Source organism: Cucumis melo, chromosome 9, assembly GCF_025177605.1.
Source record: "Cucumis melo cultivar AY chromosome 9, USDA_Cmelo_AY_1.0, whole genome shotgun sequence".
Lineage (NCBI taxonomy): Eukaryota > Viridiplantae > Streptophyta > Magnoliopsida > Cucurbitales > Cucurbitaceae > Cucumis > Cucumis melo.
The window spans coordinates 24,139,056-24,160,304 of NC_066865.1; the positions used below are offsets into that span (position 1 = coordinate 24,139,056).

Sequence of the window (21,249 nt, forward strand, 5' to 3'; positions counted from 1 at the left end):
AAAGCTAAATTCAAGATTTATTTAAAGTTTATAGACTAAGATCGAACATTTATGAGTACAAGGATTGAAGTCGAACAAACTAAACATGGTGATGAAAATGGTATTTTAATAAAAAAAATTATAGTAAACACAAAATTGAGTCTTCAAAGCTGGCATTTGACTTGAATGAGATGTATAAAGTTTCCTCTTATTAAAGAATATTTAAATCAAGCATTACTTTAACATATAGAAAGTCCAAAATGTAATGACATGATATGATTCGAAGTACAAAAATGAAAACTTATAACTTGAGAAGGAAGAAAAGAATAACCACAACCATAGTATGTATCATTCACTCTCAAAGCTCATCAGATGCAGCCACCCAACTGCAAATAAGTTGTAGAATTATGAGTAAAAACATCCCACCAAAAAGCATAACAAGGAATAAATGATTCATAGAAGAAGGGCCATTCTAGAAATAAAAAATCTGGAATAATTTCATAGGTGGGGCATACAAGCAATGCTAACATGATACAACGCAAATAGGACAACATATCATCTATCTTTCTAAAGTTTAGGATATGGACATGGCAAAAATATGCTTAAAAAATTAGTTTTATGTATTTCGCTTTCGAAATTTATTATTTTTGTCACGCATGTTTCTTTTTAGAATACTTATTAAGTGTTCAATGCATATCTAACAAATGCTCGACCTATTTTGACATTAAATAACTAACGTCTAACACATCAATTGCACTCAAATGTGTCACGTGCATGTCCAACAAGTGTTGATGTGTGTTATATATAGACAAGCTAGCCAGACTAAAGTGTTCATGTTAGAAGTGAACATTTCCACAACCAAGCGAAATGTATAATACTCGACGAAAAGGCATCAACTCCTTGTTTCATGAACGAACAGGCTATGATGAGCTAAACACAACTTTCTAACCATGAACCAATGATTCATGCTTTCAACTCCCTAATCTGCTGGTCATTCAATTGACAATGTTGCTCATGTGAAAGCACATGAACAGATGACATTTTCTAAGGTTTAAGGTTTGTATCTCATGGTGATTTGTTTCCTTCTCTTGCAATAAGAAAAGTCCAAATTGAATGCTTGAAGCACATTGCATCATTAGAAACAGCAGATCAATCAGCAAAGGTAAAAGCAAGTGAGCAACTACCAAATGGGAACAAGTTATATTACCAAAATAGCCTCAATCTCCTCATTGGACAAGGGTATCCTTTTAGGCTGAAGAGAGGCTTTTCCTCCAACAGTTTTGGAGGCATCTTTTTCTAAAGAGGAGAAGAAAATATGATCATCCCCTCCATTGCTTGATGGAGTCTTGGAAGTAGAACCTGTAAAATTTTCTTCAGTATTTACTAATTCTATAAAATGACTGATATCATAACTTTAGAAAACACATCTAAAGGGCATAATTCATCCATCGATTTATTATAGGATGCTTCAAGTCATCAACAATTGTCCAAGAGCATCATCAGGATCGTGTCTGTTAAATCAAGTTAGTAAGAAATAAACAATTCCAATACATGGCCAAGCTCTTTCTTTTTCTTTCTTTTCAAAGAGATGGCAGTGTTAGGAAAACGGACTTGTCAAATAGATTTCATTGAATAGCAATAGACAATAGACATTGTGAAATAGGCATAGAAATATATAACGAAGGATTTCTCGATTTCTCAAGATACAATAAATATATGCATTTAGGCCAAAAAAAAAAATGTAGTACATGAGCCTCCATTCTAAGCATTCCAAGTGTCATCCTAAGATATCAAGGCTTTAATAGAAGAATAAAAGGCCTAAAATCAACTTCCCACTCGTATAAAACTCATCAAATAAACAAAATCTATTGAGTCAACTTGAAATTCTCACAAAGTCCATTCCTCTACACTTTTTGAATCAAGTTTCATTCTAAACTATTTGAGGCTTGGATTACTAATCTGGGTCATTAGATTTCAAAGTCTAGGTTAACAAAATGCTAATCAAATGTGGAGAAAGCAACAATAAGCAAGCAGACAGAAGAGAAAAACCAATAAATCGAAAAGAAGAAAAATCTTTGGTCCCTACATCTGTTCACATAAATGCACAAGATTCTCCATTAACAAGCTAAACCAGATAAACATCTAAACGTACTAGAGAGAAAAACCCAACTCAAAGCAATCAAACGATGGCACAGACGATAAGAAAACAGAATCAAAGCCATAAATACAGGTCTAAGTCAAAGAACAAGTCAAGATTCAACTAAAGGAAGAACAGGGAGACGACCAAATACAAACAAAAGCGCAAAAAAGGGGAAAAAACACAAACATGGACGATCATTTTCATATGGGTATCGAAGAGTTGCTTAGTATGAGGAAGAACGTCGAACAAATAAAGAAGAGTAATGAGGAAAAAGGGAATACGGAGGCAGACCAGAGGAGCTGGGATGTCGTTTAGGGAACTTGATGCGGGGGATCCGTTTGATGGCCTGAGCTCCGCCCATATCGATCGCCGGTTGGTCGGTTTTCTTGGAGGTGTTGAGGAAGATCTTGATGAAAGCGACGGCGATTTGAAGCAAATGGCGACGAGGGAACCAACGCGGTGCAACTTGACTGCGCTTAGCTTAGCTCTAAACCAATGTTTAAAAATTCCTAACCTTCGTGGAAATGAGAAAACTTGTAAGAAAATATGTTTTTCTTTTTTAATATATTATTCTATTTAGTTTTCGAAAAACATTATCAAAAATTTTAATGTAAGTTTTATTAAATAAAATAGTATACTATTTAATGACGTATTGGGCCGAGCGACTCTACAACCGCAGCTCAATACTCAAGACTCCCCTGCTTGATCTTCTCGGGTAAAGGCTACATCCTTCAGACTGCTAACCAAGAATGGATGGAAATGCTGATGTTCGCTCTTGAGGCTAGGGCTAACCTCATGAAATATGCTTTTCACCTTTCTTTTTCCCTAGATTAAGGAAGACGTGCCAGGGCGAGGTCCAGCCCTTGAGCCTGAATAGTGGGTTCTCGAATGAGCGAAGCAGCTCGACTAAGAAGGAGTCAATGCGGGTGTCGAGCTTACCATTGGGCGAGTGGTCTAGGATTTCTTCTCGACTGAATCAATGAAGAAAGTCTCTCATTCACGAAAGGAAAAAATCCCCTGGATCCCTTGATGGGCTCGGACCTCTCTATCCCGGAATTCACCGAAGCAAGTGCATTATGAACGTAGCTAACATATAATAAATAATGTAGTAGTACTATTATATAACGTTGTTCTATAATTTTTTCTAGTGGTTTTTATTTGATGCTTGAATGGATCACACTATGCTACGTTGCATTTGTATGAAAACAACATTTTTTCTTCTTTAACCTCTTCATTCTTCGTTTTGTTCGGTTGATCTTTTTCATCATTTACATTGTCTTTTCACATTCAGGTTTTGATATATCTCATTTATTTACACAACTTTTGGGGATTTGAACAGTGAGAAATGATTTGCTTTTTTATAGTGATAGAATTAACCATAGAAGTTGGTCTTATAGAAATTCAAAATCGATACGTATTCATAGAAGTTGGTAAATTTTTTTACTTTTGTAAATAATTTGATGGGTAAAAGTTTATCTTATTTGTTATTTAAAAGAAATCCTTTGTTGGATTGGACTATAAAAGCCCTAAAACTCTAAAACCCAAAAATCGGTAAAACCTTTCGTGGCTGCTCAGTCCGTAAACGTGATCGACAATGGCGTCTCTATTACAAGAAACATCTCAAAAAGTACTCACGCCGGAGATTCTCCGCTCCGCCGCCAAACAATCACAGGGTTGCCTCGTCGTCCCAGTCCGCCTCCGCCGTGCCATCAAGAAGTACCTCGGAGGTTACACTTCTCCTATTCCTTTCCTCCTTGCAGCTTGTGACTGTGTGTGTGTGTGTGTTTTTGTATTAATCTTTGTTCCTGATTCTGTTTTTTCCAGACCAAGAAGTGTCTCACTTGAAGAGGAAGGTGTTGAGGCTGTCTAAAACATTCAGTGGCATCAAGGATGTTAATCTGCAGCTGGCAGCAACCACTTCAAAGGAACTTGTTGAAGATCCTCTGAAATCCGTAGAGCAATCCCAGCGCTGGAAGATTAAGAGCGTCTATGGCGATATTGGCTTTCAGTACACAGATGATGAGACCATTGCTTATGTCGCCTCTCGTATGCCTGCTGTTTTCTCTGCTTGCTACAGAGTTCTTAACGAGGTGCAATAGGTTTCTGCTTACTTACTAGCTGATTAAATTAAACTATCTATCTGCATCTTAAGAGAATTGAGAAGTGAAGTGTAATTGTTAGGACAAAGCAGCTTAATGGATTGGGAATGATTTTCTGACATTTTCTTTCTCTTACATGCTATGCTCCTAGGTTCGTAGAAGACTACCCGATTTCTCTCCAACTAGTGTATTGGATTTTGGTGCTGGGACTGGTTCAGGTTTCTGGTAAAAAGTGATATGCTGGATTTCACAGGCTACTTTATTAATTTATTTGGTATAGAATGTGTGGACTATCATAAGCCTATACTAGTTAATTACATAGTGATCTAATTCAATTTTCTAGGGCTTTGCGAGAGGTTTGGCCTCATTCTATACAGAAAGTTAATATAGTAGAACCATCGCAATCAATGCAACGTGCTGGGCAGAGTTTGATTCAAGGTATTGAGCAATTTTCAATTTTCTTGCTGCAAGTTGTAATTTTGAATTGGTAACACGCAGAGAGATTAAGCGAACATTGTGTAAAACCAACTTTTATTTGTAGATCAATTGGAAGCTCTCTTTTAGAAGTTTTAGTCCTTAGAGGCCGTTTCTGCCTTTTGTTGGTACTCAGTAATATATTCATGTTTCTTTTAATAGAATTGCTGTTAGATAAATGATAATCAGAATTAGTTGGCTACTAGGGTCATGAGGTATAGCAAAGGGCATAGAGGGTTTGTTCAAGTCTTGATGACCGCATAAGTAAGATTTTATATTCTTTTAGTTTTCTTGTAGCAGACTTGTTTTAGTACTCTACTCATAGTTACATCTAAATTTCCACGTTGCATTTGTTTTAGGCCTAAAGAACTTGCCACTTATTCATGGTTATGACAGCATTCAGTCGCTTAACAAAGATATTAGTAAGTCAGAGAGAGAACATGACCTTGTCATTGCTGTAAGTAACTCTTTTGAAATACTTTACAAGTACGTTATGGAACATTTTTTTTTCCTAGAAGCTCTTGGCTTCTGTCTTTTTTCTTTAACCTTTTCTTTTGTTTATATCTCTCAAACCATTGCAAATACAAAAAATTTCTAGTAATTTAGCCGATTGATCAGAGTACTAATTAATGTTTCATCTTATATACTGTGGGATCACGATCAAGTCTTATGTTCTCGGGGAGATACCGTCATTTCAGGACAGGGTAACCATAGTACGCCAGCTTTGGAATCTTACAAAAGATGTTCTGGTAAAAAATTTACCTCTGGCCATCAAGTGTACCAACCTTTTTATGATACTTGTGGTCCTCTTATAATTTCGCTGCACGATTTATTTATAAGTGCCAAGAAAAAGTTCTGCTAATTGTTTTCTTGCAGTACATATTACAATCATGAGATATCATAAATTGTATGACTTTTTTTCCGAAACTTTGTTTCTTGCGAGGTTCTGGTGTTGCCTATCTTGAAGTGTAACTTTTCTTCTGTTTTGGTCTTTGCTAGCCTAAATGTGTTCTTTTGGGATAAGAGTCTTAAGTGCAACTTTTCTTCATGTAATTTATGAAATATGAATGTGATTTAGGTTTTGGTTGAACCTGGAACACCACAAGGCTCGAATATCATCTCTCAAATGCGATCTCATATACTGTGGATGGAAAAAAGAGTAATTTGTTATTTTTATTGCATCTATTTTACAGTGGATCTTTTTTATTTTTTCCTATAATAATGCTCATTTTTTTTCTCAATATATAGAAATGGAAGAAATATGAAAACAAGAAAAATATAGCTTCTAAGGACTTGGTAACTCAAACGTGCGGTGCTTATGTAGTTGCTCCTGTGAGTATAACAGGTTTTTGTTTTTGTAATTTTGAAATACTGCACCCATGCATGCCCTTTTTGATTTACGTACACTTTCCTTTTTCTTTTTTCCCATTGTACTAATCAGCCTAATACTATGTGCTTCTTTATCTTTTTAATCAGTGTCCTCATGATGGAAAATGTCCATTAGAGAATTCTGGCAAGTATTGCCATTTTGTTCAGCGGTTGCAAAGGACAACTACGCAACGAACTTACAAGGTTCCACTTTTTAGCATACAATTCCTTAGCTTTCATGTCTTTAGCTATATGTTATCTTCAAATTGATGGGAAATTGGAAGGCAAAGGCAGATAGTTTACATCCGGACTAATATACTTAAAATTCTTTCCAGTTATTTATTCTTTTTCCTTTTCATAGTTCCTTTTTAGAGTTATTCATATCAATTCTTGCCATATCTGCACCTTCCTAGTCTGTTTACGGAGTTTGATATTTCTTCATTTTTTAACAAGGCGTTACAATTTTCATGTGTTCAATCTCTCTGTTGTGTTTGTGACTGGTAATTTTCCCTCTTTGTTTTGGATCCTGCACTCACCTCTTATTGTTGAATGTGACCACAGTCTTTCTTTTTTTTGATATCTATGAGTATTTGAGCCAACTTACATGCACCTCGACTAATCTCATGGGACAACTCCTGACCCTACTATATTTAGGTGTCAAGGTGACGCCTAGGAATCAATCCCTAGGTAGGTGGGCACCATGGATTGAACCAATAACCTCTTAGTTAGTTATTGTCTTATTGAGACTATTTCCCTTTTTTACCACTAGACTAACCGATGATGGTTGAATGTGACCACAGTCTATTAAAGTGCTTGACTGAAATCCTTTCAAGATGATGGTTTTTTAGTTGCTAGAGGCTCGAAATACCTGAGTTATACCACTCGGTTTTATATCTTTTATGATAATGAATGCCCAATAATCATCTAGAAGGGCAGTATTTAAACACATACATCAAATTTCCTTTGTTATGTCTTTTATGGTTAATTACGGTTACCATTCAAGAGGTTTCTTAGACTGTAGGTTCGTTCAATTCTTTATGTTGATTTTTTTTTTATAAAAGAAATCAAGTCAGATTTTATGGGAAAAGTGATTTTCATTTTTTTTTCATTGTAGATTTTGAATGTCCTTCGCCCTCGGTGTTCAACAAAATTTAAGGATATGCGATACCCTTACTTATTATATTTTACCTTTTTATCTAATGTGTAGCATTCCAAGGGTAAATCTTTAAGAGGCTTTGAGGATGAGAAATTTTCTTTTGTTGCTTTCAGGCGTGGACAACGTCCTCGGTGAGTTAATTTTATATTCCGATTTCAAAATCTCAAACTTCCCGAGCTTCAGTTCTCTTAATAATATAATTGGATCATTCAAATGGTGTTATGTTGTTTTTAGCCGTTTGTGTATATATATAATTTCTCCAGCCGCATGTCCTCATCTGATATTTACTTGTAGACATTCAAAACCATAAGCATTTTTTTATCATTTTTTTATCCAGGGAACCGTGGCCTCTCGATGGCATGAGATTTGAGACACTAAAGGAACAGCGTGCCAAAAGAAATCCAGAAGATCTAGAGATTGATTATGGTGAACAATAAATAAATACAATATAATACATCTTTCATTTCTCTTTTAACCAGCCAGTGAGAAAAATGGCACTAAAATCTTCAAACTGATCTCCATTGGCTATATTTTCATTAAAATTGTTGATTTGTTCTATTGATTATCATCCTTACTTTGACAATGGCAGAGGATCTAGTAAAGATGGAAAATCAACTTCAAGTTGTTCCATACCAAGAAGCGGATCCAGTTTCATATGATTCTGATGTCATGGAAACTGAAGTTCTTGACGTTGATGAAGAAGAAGAGGGAGAGGAACAAGGAGAACCAGCGCTTGCTGATCTCAGTGGTGGTTGGGGCAGAATTGTATTTCCACCAAGACGAAGGGGTAGGCACATAACAATGAATATTTGTCGATCGACAAAACGAGATGCCTCGGAGGGCTCATTTGAGCAAGTTGTTGTAACACAAAGTCAGAATCCTACTTTACACCATCAAGCTCGAAGGTCAATTTGGGGTGATTTATGGCCTTATTGAATTCTATTTTCATGTTTCAAGCATGGCCATCCATACATGAATTATTCAACCTCTTAAAAATCTGTATAGAAGCCTAGTGAGTTACATTGATTTTGAGAGTGAAATCATCGGCATCAATAGTATTTTTCTTTGAGTTCAACATGGATTCAAATATCTAATCTCTTATTGATGACACGTTGTTGGTATTTGATATTTATAGTTCATTTATATTTGACATTCAACTTTGAGTGGGACATTGCTAGTTTCATTAATGGTGTAAGGAGAGAATGGATTTAGTAAACTATGGGGAACAAGAAAGAAACAAGCATAGTGCCACATACGCTCACAACAGAAACCAAACCTTATTGGAGTATTTCCCAAAGTGGTATATTTCTTTTTCTGGAAAGAGCCTATGCTGGATTATTTCAAGAGCCAATATTAATTTTCGGTCATATTATTCAATCTTCCAAATTTCAACTTGTGTTTGATAGCTCATAAAGTGTAGCTTTCGCTACACTATTATTCGATATATTCCTCTTACAAAATTAACGATAAGATGCCTATGCTATATGAGCACCACTCTCAAAGTACAATGGTTTTAAAGGTAAAAATTAGGCTTTCAAACTTATTCAAGCGTTAAAATTGAAATCCCAAACTTATATTGGACCTCTCGTTGATAAAAATTGTACTTCCACATATACAAGTGTTACAATTCTTACAACTCTGAGTTAGTTTGAGGATTCAATTATAATTTATATCACATGCCTCAAATTTTACTAATGGTTTTTACCATTTATTATGAACAAAAATTATTTTTTGAGTTCGTTTCTTTGTAGAAAGATTATTGAACGAATGACAATGAAACATTTAAAATAAGAACAAAATCATTTTTTGAATTTGTTTCGTTGTACGGAGATTATTGATCGAAATATGGTGAAACATGAAATATATATGTATATATATATATAATCTAGCAAGGTAATTTACCAATTTAACCATTCATATGACATCAATGGAAGCAGAATCTGCAATGTGCAATAGAAAGTTCAGCCACTTTTTAAAATGAAGGTACTACATAATTTAATCGTCACCCAATATCAATCCCATCAAAACCCAAACTGGATATCTATATATAATATAATATATATAGTAAATGAACTATACAATAGAGAGATGAAGTTTACTCAAATTAAGAAGTAATCAATGAAGGACTCTAATTGAATGTAATCTTCTCCCTCAAGGTTGAGTAGTTGTTGGTAAGAATCATCTTCAATTTCATCTACCCTTTCGCCATTTTCTGAACCATTCCATGATAACCCTTTATACAAACCTTCACATCCATCAAAAAAATCCCCACTTTCTTCCAATTCTTCCCTTCCAGCTTTCACCTTTTCAATGATCTCTTCATCTCCATTCACACCCAACTGATCAGTCTCACCTCCACCACCTCGGCTGCCACCGTCTTCGCCTCCTTGATTTCCTGATGACAATAGAAGCTCACTTCCTATACCATTGCTCGAGTTATCGTCGTTGCAAAACGACGAAACTTCAGTTGGTTTTCTAGTATTTGATGTCTCTCCATTGCTTTCCTTCTTCGTCTCTCCTGCATTGTCTTTGGTTATTGCTAACCTTTTGCTAAGGTGGGAATTCCAGTAGTTCTTTATCTCATTGTCAGTTCGCCCGGGGAGTCTACCGGCGATCAACGACCAACGGTTGCCAAGAAGTGAATGTAGCTTTATGATCAAGTCGTCTTCGTCAGCGGTTATGTTACCTCGTTTAATGTCAGGTCGAAGATAATTCATCCATCTCAATCTACAACTCTTACCGCATCTAAGCAGACCTATATAATTCATTGATAGAAAAGATTTTGGAGAAGGAAGTTAAGAAAAAGGATTGAAGCTAATTAGAATAATAGAAGACACTCACCAGCTTTCTTAGGCAAAGCTCTCCAATGGCCTTCACCATTTTGTTGAATATAGTTGACAAGCAATGCATCTTCTCTAGCAGTCCATGGCCCTTTGTGTAAGCCTCCTTTGGAACAACAAGATGATGTTCTTCCCATTTTCTTTGGGAGACAAAGATGGGGAACTAACTACACAATGTAGTCTCTTTTATATATACTACATAGGAGAAAAAAAAGAGGGAAAATTCGAGTGCATTTGATTACGGATCTAAAAGTAGAAATTTGAAAACAAGGGACGTTGGATAAAAAACGAAATTGTGTTTTATTGTTTTCAGTGTTTGTACATAGAAAAATGAACTGCTTCTATTTGGTACATAGTAAAAAAAAAATTCTTTCAACGATAAACAACATCCAAATTTATTTTATTCTTTTATACATATGTTTGTTGATCTGATCTCAATTTGTACAGCTTCTCAACACTGAGTTAAAAGTATATGTTCGGTGACTTCAAAATTATTATCACTTTTGTTGGGTTGAAAATTATATTGTTTTAAAATATTGTGTGTTAAATCATTCAAAATTCATTTTATACTTGTAAATGTAATTCTTTATATTTTCAAAATTAGTTTTAGATGGATTTCAAAAATAACAAATGTGATTTTATATCATTATATGATTTTTGGTATGCATATACTATTACACAATATACTCTAGGAAGTTTTTTTTTTTTTTCTTAAAAGAATATTTTAAAAACAATTAGTTTTAGTTGTCAATAACAATGAAAATATGAAAATGTTATAGAGTCTAAGAACGAGTTCAAAAAAATTCAACAAACAAATATTTTCTTAACTCAAAAGGTTCAAATGATTAGGGAAAAAAAGAAGAAATAAATTGCATTTCAAACAAACCCTTAATTAAAGACTAATAATCACTCCTAATTAAGCATTTGATTTAAACAAATTACATTTCAAACTCAAACTTATAAAAGTTGTAAAATTAATCACTCCTAAATATGAAAATTGTTCCTATATATTTACAAAATTATTCTTGTGAGAAAAACAAAATAGAAGAAGAAGAAGAAGAAGAAGTTTATTTTTAACTAAATTTAAACATTTTGTTGCACTCAAAAAGAGTATTAGACATTTTGTTTCTGAATTTTTTTTTTTAATTTCATAGTTAGTTTTTAAATATTTCCAACTCAAATTGAGTAAAGGGGTAAAAATTAATATTTGAACAAGGGAGTTTTAAAAAAAAAATTAAATCTCAAATGTTAAATAATAATAATGTTAGGGACACACCCAAAGTGCATATAATTGATCAGTGAATCATAGAAGTTGTCCCCATTCTTAAGATTGTGTATACTTTGCTATATATATATTTGAGAAAATTGACAAATTGTTTTTCTAGTTCTTGTTCCATTCATACCAACACATAAAAACTAAAGTTGGAAATTGAGGAAAAATTGAAATTGAATTGCAACTAATACATGAAAAATAGATATTGTAATTATATTATTTACCACAATAAAAAGAAATTTCAATATTACTGTTACCATATTTCATCTAAAAAAGAATATCTTTTAGATAATTTGGATAATCAATCTTTACACTTATACATCAACTAATGAGTCAATTTATGTGAACTATGGTATGTACATCTTTACCCTAAACTGTAAAACTAAGCTTTTTTTTTTTTTTTTACTTACCTCCGGAGTAATATAGGGGTAAAATTAATATATCCAAGGTAAAATTTGAGGGGATGTAATGTTATAGAAACCTACCCTACACAATAATAATATGGTGATAAGAATAGAAAGTGATTTGGAAGTTTTGGGAAAATGATTTAAAGAAGTTTATACAAAGTAATTGGAAAGGGCATTGTGTATTATTTTTGTGTAGGGTAAGGTTTGAAAGGCAAAGCTCAACCACCCAACCCTATAACTCTTTGACAGCTGCATATGGCATTACACTTTCAATTTAATGACACTTTTAAAGGCATTTTCCAAACCCCAAAAATGGCATCAAAACCCTAACTTTTCCATTTTCAAGAACAAAAGAAAAAGAAAATGTTCAATTTCAGATATTTATGAATCCTTCATATATACTTTTCTATTTTAAGCATTTGATTTGATAGTAATTTTGTTATTTTGTCTATAAAATATTGTTTAGTAAAGCAAAATGATTTGTTTTTGACAAGTTTGGGATATGATTAACTTGTTTGAAATTAGAGGTATGTTGTAAATTTAGATTTGGGAGAGTGTTGGTTGGAAAAGAAATAAATTGGAGTGGCTTGAGTTGGGTTGGTCAAACAGAGGGAGGACCCCTACTCTCTAAATTGCATTTTTAAGAGTTTTGAACACTTTTAACTGTCTCCATTTCATCTATAAAGACAAGCCTATAAAACAAAAGGTTTAACTTGGAATTATTCGGATTAGAAATAACCTCAAATGTTTTCATCTTTTACAACTAAGAGCTCTCCATTTGAGTATTCCTTGGAACGGTTTTTCTCAGTTTTTTCTCAAGATTTGAATGAATCTTAGTTGTCTAAACTGGAATTTCCAAATGGTTTTACGAATTTTAGTTGTTTCCCGAACTGAATCTATGGTGGATCGCCTTGTGGTTCGAATTTAAAGATAAATCTTGGCTGAGAAACTACCTGTGAATTGTGAAAAAAAAAGGATTATTTTTTACACTATCCTGTCTAATTTTCCATCCTTTCCAAATCCAATGAAATTGAATGAAGTGAGAGAAGCAGAAGATGAATGTCATATAATCAAAAGACCATTGAATACAAGAACAACAAATCAAAAATAAAAGATTCTGCTCAAACATCAAAGGACAATTTCCTTCATTGAATGGAAATATTACAAAATCACAATTATCCATATTTAGGGACAGCAAAGGCAAAAGCCCCACCAAATAGATGCCTCTATTATACACATAATGTAATGTAATAATTATTACACAATTTCAAAACAGAAGGACCATTGCCTCTTTTGATTACCCATTCCCTCACTTTCTTTTCTTTTCTTCTTTCTTCTTTTGTTTTTTTTGTTTTCTTCTTTCTATTTCCTGAAACCAGGCTCCCACTTTTCACAAATAAAAGAATCATGTATGATAATTAAAACCTGTATTATACCGACATCCCCTTCCAGATTAATCCAACGACCTGCAAGGGATATTTAAACTAAATCGTAGAAACAACATGGCTCTTTGTAGTTGGAACGTTACATCGACCGTGGTTCATAATTCATGAACCCCCTTAATTTGGCAGGTTGTTGTTGACTAAAGGCATCTTCTAAGGATATAATCACAAACCTAGCAAATGCAAAATCCTGAAACCAACTGATTTCGAGAGAACTGACTTATAACCGAATAGGCAAACCATAGTTGAGAAATGTTCTGATGCGTCCGTCCCATCCAGCGGTTACAATCACAAGACCCCACATGTGCGGAGAGCTAAGCATGCTCTGGCATGCATTCTTCAAAAACTTGAACTCGGTCTTGCACATCGAAGGGGAAGGTGAAGGGGTCATTGAGCTAGAATCATGGAGTTTCTCTTCTGGCCAAGTTGCAGTTCCTTTTAGCAACTCGGGAAAAAGAGTCCGGCTTAGAGAGAAGCAATCTGGTGATGACGATGGAACCTTGTGTTCTCTATCACCATCATCGTCAGGATACTTTGGCTCCATTTCGGGGATAATTCCTGTTGTATCGCAAACTCGTGTTGGGGACAGTGGTGGTTCAGGTGTGATTTTCACACCAGACCAAGGTATAGCTATTGTTGCACTACGAGAGAAGAAACTTTCGGACGACCAAATTTTCTTTTTCCGAGATGCCTTGTCCTTGCAATTGTAGTTCCAAACATAGACGTTTTCTTCACTGGCTGAAACAATATGCTTCCCATCTGAGGTAAAAGAAGCCGACATTTTGTTTCCACCATTACGAAGACCTATAGAGAGAAACCAGGGAAAAAGGTTAATGAATCTGTATTTTTCTTTTTTGGCATTAAACCAAAAGAGGAAATATATCAGCATACCCTTGAATTTGCAAATGACATCGCTCCTAGAAATTATATGAACTGGTGAATCGGCAGAACAGACCATCAGTTTGCTTGGGTCGCTAGGTGAAAACTGTAAAACCAAAAATAATATTAATACATAAGCGAATCAAACCGACATGCTTGGAAGACTTTTGGATGTCATATAAATACCTCAAAACCGATTATTCTTTTCCCAGGCGACTTCTTTTTTCCATTTAAGCATATCTGAGCATCCAGCTCCAATCTATTATCTGGACCCATAAAATATGTAATAAATTTCTGGTGAAAAACGGCAGCATTTTCTCATCTAATTGCTTTCTTCACTACAGCAGCAATATAACAGCTAATCAATCATACAAATGGCAAATGACGTAAACCTTAAAAAATAACAAACTAAAAACAATTTATTCAGTCATAAACCTTAAAAGACAACATACTAAAAGCTAGCTAATTCACCAGTTTTGACAGAGATTCGAAGTGTTCCTGAAGAGTTAACACGTTACCATTTTTCAAGTGTTAACAACTAGAGTTACCTCCACTCTGTCTTATTTGTTTTAAAGGAAAGGACAGTAACTATACAAATCAAATAATTAGAGAAAATGACTTCCCCCCCAGAACATGTTTAACATCAAGCAGCGATGTGATGAGATGAATATGTATATAAGCGAGTATTAAGGGATAATCAGATTTTCAAATATTCATCCACTTTGTAGCAGCTTTATTAGATAATTCTTGAGTGGTGAGAACCTCCAATCAACGTCAGAAGCAAGAAAGATAAAACAAGATTTGATCGATTAGAAAAGAAGCATAGTGGAAGGTGGCTACTCTTTTCACTCTTCACACTTTGGGGGGGGGGGGGGGGGGGGGGGGGGGGGTCGAGTTTATCTTCTAGGGTAATTTGCTCGCAGTTTTAATAAATATGGATCTTATGGGTTTGAAGGAGAGAGGCCTAGATTTGCATGGTACAAAGGAATAGAAAATAGAATGTAGCAATCTGGTTTTTTGCACCTACATTTATGGTTATAATTTCTTTTAAGGAAAAAGAAAATATTTGCGGTTATAATTAGCATTTCTTTTAATGATAAACCAATCTCTCCTTGAGGGGAAAAGACAAAAGAAAAAAAGAAAAAAAAAAAGAATACAAAAAATAAGACCATAAAAAAAGGAAAGGTGAGCAACAATCTACAAAAAAGACTCCAATTTAGTAAAATAAGACCTAGAGAGTAATTAGAAAAGGGCCTTGTCACCAAAGCCCATAAAAAATAGAATCTAAGAAGTAAACAAGGGACCAAACGATGTTATAAGATCTCTCCCACCTCCAGAAGATTATTTTATTCCTCCCACACCAAGACCCCACAAAATGGAACAAAGATTGCGACCATGCAACCAGTAAAATTAACAAATGCAAACTCACATATCAAACAATATAATTCTATTTCTTAGTCATGGATCACACCGCAAACACTAATTCAATTTATCTTGCAACTACAAATGCATTATCACTACACAAATACAGGAAGAGCTTATGCATTTCCAAAGAATTCTATGCATATCTAGCAACTATCCAGCATAAAAGAAAAAAAAATGTAATTGGGATTAACGTAATGTTGCAGATGCATACCTATAATATTATAAAAACGGCAGTTTCCAGTCATGGACCCCACAATTCCACCCTACAAACAGGTATAGTAAGAAGGTGAGAGACAATACAGAATTTGAGGACGTGGTCAGAGGGGTACGTGGATAAAAGAATATAACAATGATAAAACTATATCAAACCTTTCCATCTGGTCTGTAACAGACTGCACTTACTATCTCCCGAATATCGATATAATCAACCACTTGACAAGCAAGAACTTCCCAGATCCGAACTTTACCATCTATTGAGCCACTTATGAAATGATTTTCATCTATAGGGTTGAAACTAACACATGTGACTGCAAAAGATGGCAAATAAATCATCAAGAAAAAGATCAATTGAAATTATATATGGACAACAAGAACAGAAAAAATAAATCATCCATCGACATTAATGTGAAATAAAGCATTCAACAAAGAAATATATATGTACGTCTGAAAGCCTACCATAATTATTATGACAATAAACCCTTAGGCATGTGTCACATCCCAGCTGCCAAAGACGTACTGTCTTATCAACAGAAGATGACAGCAGAAGCTGCATAGAACACAAAATAATAATAAAAAAAATTAGTGGCAATTGCAAAAATCAGATCAAGAGTAAAATATACATACTAATAAGAAATACACAAATTACAGGTATCATTAGAGACATCATGATTCATGGCAATCATAAGCATGCATACTGAAGAAACAAGTACAAATAAAGGCCAATGAAAGGATGGTTCACGATACTGACCCCTTTCTTTGACCAAGATAGATCCAAGACCTCGCCACTGTGTCCCAAGAACTCATGCAGAGGTTTCTCCAATATCCTAAATAGCTTTGGTGGAAAAATTACACAGGCTGTGCTTGATGATCTCTTCAATTTCGTCTTGCCTAAGGTCTCTTTTGGCACATCCAAGGGGTCTAATTTGGACAAATGGTTCATTGAGAAGTACAAAGAGGAAGGATCAACATTGTGAATGTCGAAATTATTGAATCTCACATCTTCAAGAACCTGCCACACACGCACAACACCATCTTCGCCAGCAGTAGCCAAGTATCTTCCATCAACACTGAACTTCATTGTAGTAATTGACCCTTTGTGTGCTTCAAATTCTTGTCCCACAAAAAGGGATGACAATTCTTTGGATTGTTTTTTATATGGATGAACGCGAACTTGTTGTATCCCTGCCTTAGATGATGAATTGGAAACACCGGTTTTCATTGCACCCTCCCCATTGTCAACAATACAAGCCACCGCACCCAGTTTTCTCAGCCAACCTTTCTTTGCCTCTTTCCTGGCATTGACTATAACCCCAGCCTTTTCAACATTTTTGCGAAAGAGTTGTTGAACCAAGGGAGACTGCCCAATGTTTCTCTCAAACTCATCAAAACTAAAGGATCGGTTTGAACCAACTTCGCGTAACATGTTCAACATCCCATCTTGGCTGAAACTATCCACAATAAACTCGGTCCCATTGTCCAAATTCCTGATAGTACAAGCATGATTCTCCTCCACAGCAACATTCCCTGATGATTCTGGAGCTTCATTTGACATGGAAGATATGGTAAGACTTGAAGACAACTCCCCTTCAGACCCAGAAAGTCTCAACACCGTTCCACAATCTTCTAGAATTCTATCACGATAAACCCTCCATGAATCTCCTTCCTCTTCGTCAGTGTTGTCAAAATTCTGATCCAAATCCAAACCCATCCATTTGAAGAACTTGTTTCTTCGCTCATAAACACTTTCCAGGTTTCTTATCCATCCCACATATCTTAAATTTTCAGGAATATCACCATCATCCCCAAAACTAGTACTGCAGTTCTCGGAGCAATCAGATCCCCAATCAGAAACAGAGGAAATCTCCTCACGGGTGTCGTAGAATCTTTCAATTTCTTCCTCACAGTAAATCAAATCCATCATCTCTTCTCTCTATTGACACCTCTTCTACGATTCAAATTCATGGCATCCTGACTAAAACTTGATGAATAAACACCAAGCCAGAAACCACCCGTTTGAACCGTCGCACACGCTAAACAAATCCCAATTAGGTTCTACATAGACTCCAACTCTGGTCATCGTTTTCAAGAATTCAAAAAACAACAAAAAGAAAACCGTTAGATCCACGCTCACAAACCCTTCAATATAATCAAAACAGGAAACATTGAATCAGTCCACAAAATTGACCACCCCCAAACAACCACAGTAAACACAATCACGACTCTCCAGCGAAACAGAACCAAGAAAATCAGTAACTTGAAGAAGATCGAAGAAGAAAACAGTACCCCAGAATCAAAATCAGATAAATTAAAGAAAAATAAGAGAAATTAGAGAATAAAATTGAAATGGGTGATCATTGATTGAGAAGATAAAGCGATTTTCTCACCTGGGTCACCCCAAAACTCGGGTCAAACCCATCTGGGGCTCTTCCTCTCTTTGGACTCTTCTCTTCAGAGGAGTTACCAGATGCGGAGGCAAAGAATACTGTGCGATGATGTTAACTAGAAGAGGGAAAACGAAAAGGGAAGGTAACGGAGGGGAAATTGAGAGAGAAAAATCTAAAAAAGCAAAAGAAAAAAATAATGGGTCGAGTAAAAAAGCAAAGCAAAGCAAAACGCCTCGATGCCACCGCCTGTGACAACAATTGGAGTGCGGAAGCTGAAGCTTGTTTGTGGAGAATCTTAGTACACGGAATTTCAAGTCGCTCTTTCTTCTTCTCCCTCTCTTCTTTTGGTCAAAAATTAAATTATCAACCTTTTACTTTACTTATATTATCAATTCATACTCTTTACTCTTTGTGGTTGGATTGTTTGAATTGTGTCAAGTTTTCATTTCAAGAAGAAAACATTAACGAAGAAATAGTATAATTTCAAATAATGTTCGATAATATTTAAAATTGTTGAATTTTGTAAATGATTAGAAGGAAGTAACTTGATCGTGCCACTGATTTATTAATTGTTATTTATGATTGTAGATCGTAATTTGAAATAGTATCGTTCCATTATTGAAAAATTACATGACATGTTGAATATGTTATCTATACTTTTATGGACATAAATCATGAATATTTCTTTATAGAGATTTTGGACTTTAATTTGTTATTGAGATCGAATATTCATAAATGGTTTAAGATTTTGTGATGAATGTATTGACATGTGTGTTTGTGGAAGTATTTATAGGAATATTAATGATATGTTGGTTTGGGAAGAGGTTTTTGATATTTATAAGGAAATAATAAAAATGAACGTTTTTTCCCTAGCTCTTATTAGAAAGAAATTTGACAAATTTATAGTCAAGAATTATGGTATCCTATTTAGTTTAGCTATTATAAGATTAGAGATTCAACAATCGATTTTTAAGATGGTAATTAATTTTTTTTTATCCACATTAGAACTTAGAGTCAAAATAAATATGTAAAATAATAGGGTAGAAAAAATTTAAAAATGATTCTAAGAACAAAGAACTTTATAAAATATGATTATTTGGTTGGATAAATTTAATATTGGTCCTAAGGTTAGGATTGGGTCATGTTTTAAAATTCCCAACTTTCTAAAATATTTTTAAAATGGAATGATCAAACATGTCTAAAGTTAATAATAGGCCTATTAGAAAAAATTTATAGTATGAATTATAAAGGACTAAACAAATGGAGAACAATAATGTATACCAAACTTGTAATTTAACATATATTTTCCCTTCATGTGCTCATTATTAATTAATCATCTATTTAATCCCTTTAAAAATCAAAACTATTACGATATATAAATTTCTACTTTAAACTTTTAATTCATGTTAAATTTGTATCTTAAATTATCAAAATTAAAAGATTTCAAAGAACTACATTATGGCTAAAATTTAATTATAATTTATAATTATCGTAAAATTATGTAATATTAATGAAACTTAAATTTGGGTAAAATCTTGAAATTAGTCTATAGAGAATTTTACATCGTATTATTATGATTATTAAAATCAAGGAGTGAATTAGAAAAAACCAAACAAAAACCAAAACTTTGGAGTAAAAAGTAATACTAAGCGATAAGTTTAATAGTAAAAAAAAAAAATTAAATTATTTGGTGGGAGAGAATAAATAGAAAAATACTTTTCAAAATAGTTTATAAAGTTGAAAAGATTGATAATAATTTCAAAGAATTAGTCAACAATATAATTCTAAAAGTATTTACTCAAAATTCCTAAATAAATATGTCTTTAACTTTTTTCCTAGAAACGTAGAGAAGAAAATATTTATTTTTCTACGGTCAGAAATGCTTATCATAATTAAACTTTTTTAAAATATACCATTAAAAGGAATTTCAGAAATCATAAATATAATTATAATGTGAACAAATAAATTAGTAATTAAATTTTAATATATAAATACTTTTTCGAAAAAAGATTTATATTATAATATTGTATTTGTACAAATAAGATTCTTTTTTAGAAAATAAATATTCGCCAGCCATTTTATTTTAATAATCTGTACAAAATAGTGAAAATCACTCAATAATTTTCAATAATTGGTTTTATAATTAAATAAATCATTGAATGAGATTTAAGAATCATGTAGACAAATTATCAATAATACATACTAAACACTCTAAAACATAAAAAGCTTAGTTGTCATAACTCAACAATTTCAGCATCCAAAGTTTCATTTTACGTCTCATTTTTCTTTTTAAATAATAATAATAATACATCGGTTTAGCATAACAATTAAGATGCGAGTTTTCTTTTTAGATAATCAAATATCTGTCGGATATTCTTTTTTAGTATCTAAATATCTTATTTATAACAACATACAAAGAAAATCGTTTCAAATAATAAAATCGTTGAAAATATTTATAAAAAAAAGATAAAAATTAAATTTTTGAGGAGAGAAAAAGGAATTTATAAAGTAGGTATATTTATTTTTATGGTTGAACCACTGCCTCACAAATTAATGGTTGAACAACTTTTGAGGTTGCTATCCACACTTTTTATTCCCATTTTGTAAGATCTTTCCTTGTCAAATACAGCCAATTTGAAGGGTAAAATCAACGTTCAAACCATGCAAGTGGAAACTTTTATCTTTAACAAAATTGTGAATTTTGTCTAATATCAAAATTTTATGGAATGTATATTTATTGAGTTTATATATGGTTTTGGTCTTGCAACTTTTTTTTTACTCTTTCCTCTTTGTGATTAAGTCATAGTTAAGAGTAAATGCTTTTATTTCATATCATCTAAGTAGCTTATTTATTATCTTTTGGTAAGGATAACGACTTTTTTGAGATTTGTGGAGTTTTTGAGGTTTGGTGTGACTTGTTAGACTATTTAGGAGGATCGAAATCGCTTGAAGCAAAGTCTCTTGAATTGCACTAATTGAAATAAAAATTGAATGAACTTTGGCCTACATAGTCGAGATTCTTTTGTTTTTGTGAGGGTGTCACCTATCGGTGGGTATGCCTCTTTGGAGGAGACAAAGGTTTGGTCTTCTTAGCATTGAGCAGTTGGACAATAGGTCAAGAGTGGTCACCTCACTGGTAGTTTGCCTAAACTGAAATATGGAAT

The 21,249-nt window shown here is 33.6% G+C and overlaps 4 protein-coding genes across 4 annotated transcripts; 1 reads left to right on the plus strand and 3 right to left on the minus strand.

Moving 5' to 3' along the window:
- Window positions 1–135: 135 nt before the first annotated feature.
- On the minus strand, window positions 136–2,777 carry LOC103482844 (uncharacterized). Its single transcript, XM_008439204.2, has 4 exons — window positions 2,758–2,777; window positions 2,411–2,633; window positions 1,187–1,338; window positions 136–365 (listed from the first exon to the last, which is right to left on the minus strand). Exons 2-4 carry the CDS (start codon window positions 2,478–2,480, stop codon window positions 348–350), a joined length of 240 nt encoding a protein of 79 aa, XP_008437426.1. The 5' UTR covers window positions 2,481–2,633; window positions 2,758–2,777; the 3' UTR covers window positions 136–347.
- Window positions 2,778–3,653: 876 nt separating this feature from the next.
- On the plus strand, window positions 3,654–8,291 carry LOC103482845 (uncharacterized). The gene is made up of 12 exons (XM_008439206.3): window positions 3,654–3,846; window positions 3,944–4,209; window positions 4,370–4,443; window positions 4,562–4,656; window positions 5,052–5,149; window positions 5,358–5,441; window positions 5,771–5,851; window positions 5,941–6,024; window positions 6,169–6,264; window positions 7,268–7,347; window positions 7,554–7,642; window positions 7,806–8,291. The coding sequence occupies exons 1-12, from the start codon at window positions 3,714–3,716 to the stop codon at window positions 8,150–8,152; spliced, it is 1,527 nt and encodes a 508-aa protein (XP_008437428.2). The 5' UTR covers window positions 3,654–3,713; the 3' UTR covers window positions 8,153–8,291.
- An 855-nt stretch (window positions 8,292–9,146) lies between these two features.
- On the minus strand, window positions 9,147–10,193 carry LOC103482846 (transcription factor WER-like). The gene is made up of 2 exons (XM_008439207.3): window positions 10,058–10,193; window positions 9,147–9,971 (listed from the first exon to the last, which is right to left on the minus strand). The coding sequence occupies exons 1-2, from the start codon at window positions 10,191–10,193 to the stop codon at window positions 9,316–9,318; spliced, it is 792 nt and encodes a 263-aa protein (XP_008437429.1). The 3' UTR covers window positions 9,147–9,315.
- A 2,658-nt stretch (window positions 10,194–12,851) lies between these two features.
- On the minus strand, window positions 12,852–18,424 carry LOC103482847 (uncharacterized). The gene is made up of 8 exons (XM_008439208.3): window positions 18,086–18,424; window positions 16,450–17,770; window positions 16,158–16,248; window positions 15,852–16,009; window positions 15,694–15,745; window positions 14,244–14,323; window positions 14,070–14,163; window positions 12,852–13,982 (listed from the first exon to the last, which is right to left on the minus strand). The coding sequence occupies exons 2-8, from the start codon at window positions 17,620–17,622 to the stop codon at window positions 13,399–13,401; spliced, it is 2,232 nt and encodes a 743-aa protein (XP_008437430.1). The 5' UTR covers window positions 17,623–17,770; window positions 18,086–18,424; the 3' UTR covers window positions 12,852–13,398.
- Window positions 18,425–21,249: the final 2,825 nt, after the last annotated feature.

Excerpts from the sequence above, each read along its gene's own strand:
- LOC103482844 (XM_008439204.2), bottom strand. The coding sequence starts at position 2,480 with ATGGGCGGAGCTCAGGCCATCAAACGGATCCCCCGCATCAAGTTCCCT. Across the intron at positions 1,339-2,410 it reads ACGACATCCCAGCTCCTCTG|GTTCTACTTCCAAGACTCCA; the intron begins GTCTGCCTCCGT and ends AAAATTTTACAG.
- LOC103482845 (XM_008439206.3), top strand. The coding sequence starts at position 3,714 with ATGGCGTCTCTATTACAAGAAACATCTCAAAAAGTACTCACGCCGGAG. Across the intron at positions 5,442-5,770 it reads ATCTTACAAAAGATGTTCTG|GTTTTGGTTGAACCTGGAAC; the intron begins GTAAAAAATTTA and ends AATGTGATTTAG. Across the intron at positions 7,348-7,553 it reads AGGCGTGGACAACGTCCTCG|GGAACCGTGGCCTCTCGATG; the intron begins GTGAGTTAATTT and ends TTTTTTATCCAG.
- LOC103482846 (XM_008439207.3), bottom strand. The coding sequence starts at position 10,193 with ATGGGAAGAACATCATCTTGTTGTTCCAAAGGAGGCTTACACAAAGGG. Across the intron at positions 9,972-10,057 it reads AGCTTTGCCTAAGAAAGCTG|GTCTGCTTAGATGCGGTAAG; the intron begins GTGAGTGTCTTC and ends TGAATTATATAG.
- LOC103482847 (XM_008439208.3), bottom strand. The coding sequence starts at position 17,622 with ATGATGGATTTGATTTACTGTGAGGAAGAAATTGAAAGATTCTACGAC. Across the intron at positions 16,249-16,449 it reads TATCTTGGTCAAAGAAAGGG|CTTCTGCTGTCATCTTCTGT; the intron begins GTCAGTATCGTG and ends TGTTCTATGCAG. Across the intron at positions 14,164-14,243 it reads AAAGAATAATCGGTTTTGAG|TTTTCACCTAGCGACCCAAG; the intron begins GTATTTATATGA and ends TTGGTTTTACAG.